A 1,713-nucleotide genomic window follows, 5' to 3' on the forward strand; every position below is an offset into this window, starting at 1 on the left:
TCCCACAAACCCATGTATTCGGTTACTGGGGCAGAGGAGAGAATCCTTTGTAGAAATAGAATAAATTATATGCCTTTGGTTACATGCCACAAAAATAAATATATACATCACTATTGTATGTTTAAAATCCATCCATTGATTTGTGTGCCTCTAATATGTTGTAACTTGGCTCTCTGTTTCAGGAAATGAGTGGCTTGTACTCCCCAGTCAGCGAGGATAGTACTGTGCCTCAGTGTGAAACTCCCTCACCGTCACACAGGTACAGTGTTCACAGCTGCCCAGAATTTGGACTGCAGAGTCCACATGTGGCTCTAGTCCTCAGTAGTCCTCTTTCTGTCATGCATGGAACTCAAGTAGAATTATGTTTTTGGATATAATAAGAAATATCATATATAGGGTCCATCTGTTTTCTCAGTGGTATGCATCTTTCTGTCAATACGTTAGCGAAGAGTGTTGTTGCAACTCCACAGCTGGATTAAAGATATGTTTTTTGTCGGATGCCTTCAAAAGCTGATCGCTTTAAATACTGGATGGATTAGTTGGCATAGACAGTCTGAATTGCTGGGTATGAAAAGCTAATATTTAATAAGTACCATCTGTGCTTTGAACATTATGCAATTAATTCTTGTATTTGGCACGTGTACAGTCTAAAGCAATTTCACATTAAGTAAGTGACTGGCCTTTGACTCTCTGATCAGTGTGAAAGGTTAAATTTACACGTTCACATGGCCAGGTTTTAAACTTAAATGCTCATTGGTTCTGCCCACCTGCCTTCTGTCTTTGGTTAAACCCAAATTTTGTTGCTCAGATTGCATTGTTGATTGAATTTTAATCTGGGGTATTATATTCCGGATTACTGATAAAATTCTAAATGAGGTGTGTGCCTGGCTTTGCATTTGCTGGTGATTATAGTTTAAAGTGTTTTTTTATAATGTATGCATTTTTATAGTGGTTCAACAGTGAATAACCTAGTATGCCATCAAGGTGATATTTCATACATTGAAAGTATAAGAACTTTATTCCATTTCTTGCGGCTATATTTCTCTTAATGATATAGTCTTGTAGGACAGTATTTACCATGATCAATATTGTTTGGTTTTGTTACGTCAGCAAGCACCAGCTTATTGCAGAACTGAACATAATAGCCGAGAGATAGATATTAAAGTGGTTGGGAGGTCATTCACTGGAGATTTTCAGGGCAATGTAATGGTGACAAGCCCAGCAAACATCTGGATAAAGTCCCTAGATCTCGCTTGTGGATGTAATATTTCATATTCATGTTAAATTCTGGGTTGTAAAGTGTTAGAGAGAGCGATAAGACGCATCTTCTGCTGTATCATTGTTTTGGGGTCTTTTTGATTAGCGAATAACTTCAGTGTCTTTTTCCCTGCTCCTGGTAAGGTTTCTCTAAGCAGCAGCTTAATGAAGTTAGCCTGACTCTAGACAATTTCACTCTTGTGCTCAAGGTTCTGAGTATCACCAGTGAAAATGATTCATTTGATTGTTCTTTGATAACTTCATGTTACTACTATTTGGGAAATCTGTGACTGACATCATGCTCAGTAAATTAACCCTATGCCATTTTATACACTTCACATACTTAGGACCATGTGGGCGCATCTACACATGCATTTAAGTGCGACTAAATTTAATGTGCATTGAGTGATTTTTTTTTTTTTTTTTTTTTTTTTTTTTTTTTTTGGGGGGGTTTTT

General features: G+C 37.1%; 1 protein-coding gene across 1 annotated transcript in view; it reads left to right on the forward strand.

The window, feature by feature from the left end:
• RFWD2 (ring finger and WD repeat domain 2) overlaps positions 1-1,713 on the forward strand; it is a 288,015-nt gene that overhangs the window by 71,158 nt on the left and 215,144 nt on the right. The window contains exon 10 of the mRNA XM_019528351.1: positions 183-259. Coding sequence (XP_019383896.1) covers positions 183-259 — 77 coding nt within the window. The remainder of the gene's footprint in view (positions 1-182; positions 260-1,713) is intronic.

Source organism: Gavialis gangeticus, unplaced genomic scaffold (genome assembly GCF_001723915.1).
Source record: "Gavialis gangeticus isolate Ggan-Ray unplaced genomic scaffold, GavGan_comp1, whole genome shotgun sequence".
In the NCBI taxonomy this organism is placed as follows: Eukaryota; Metazoa; Chordata; order Crocodylia; family Gavialidae; genus Gavialis; species Gavialis gangeticus.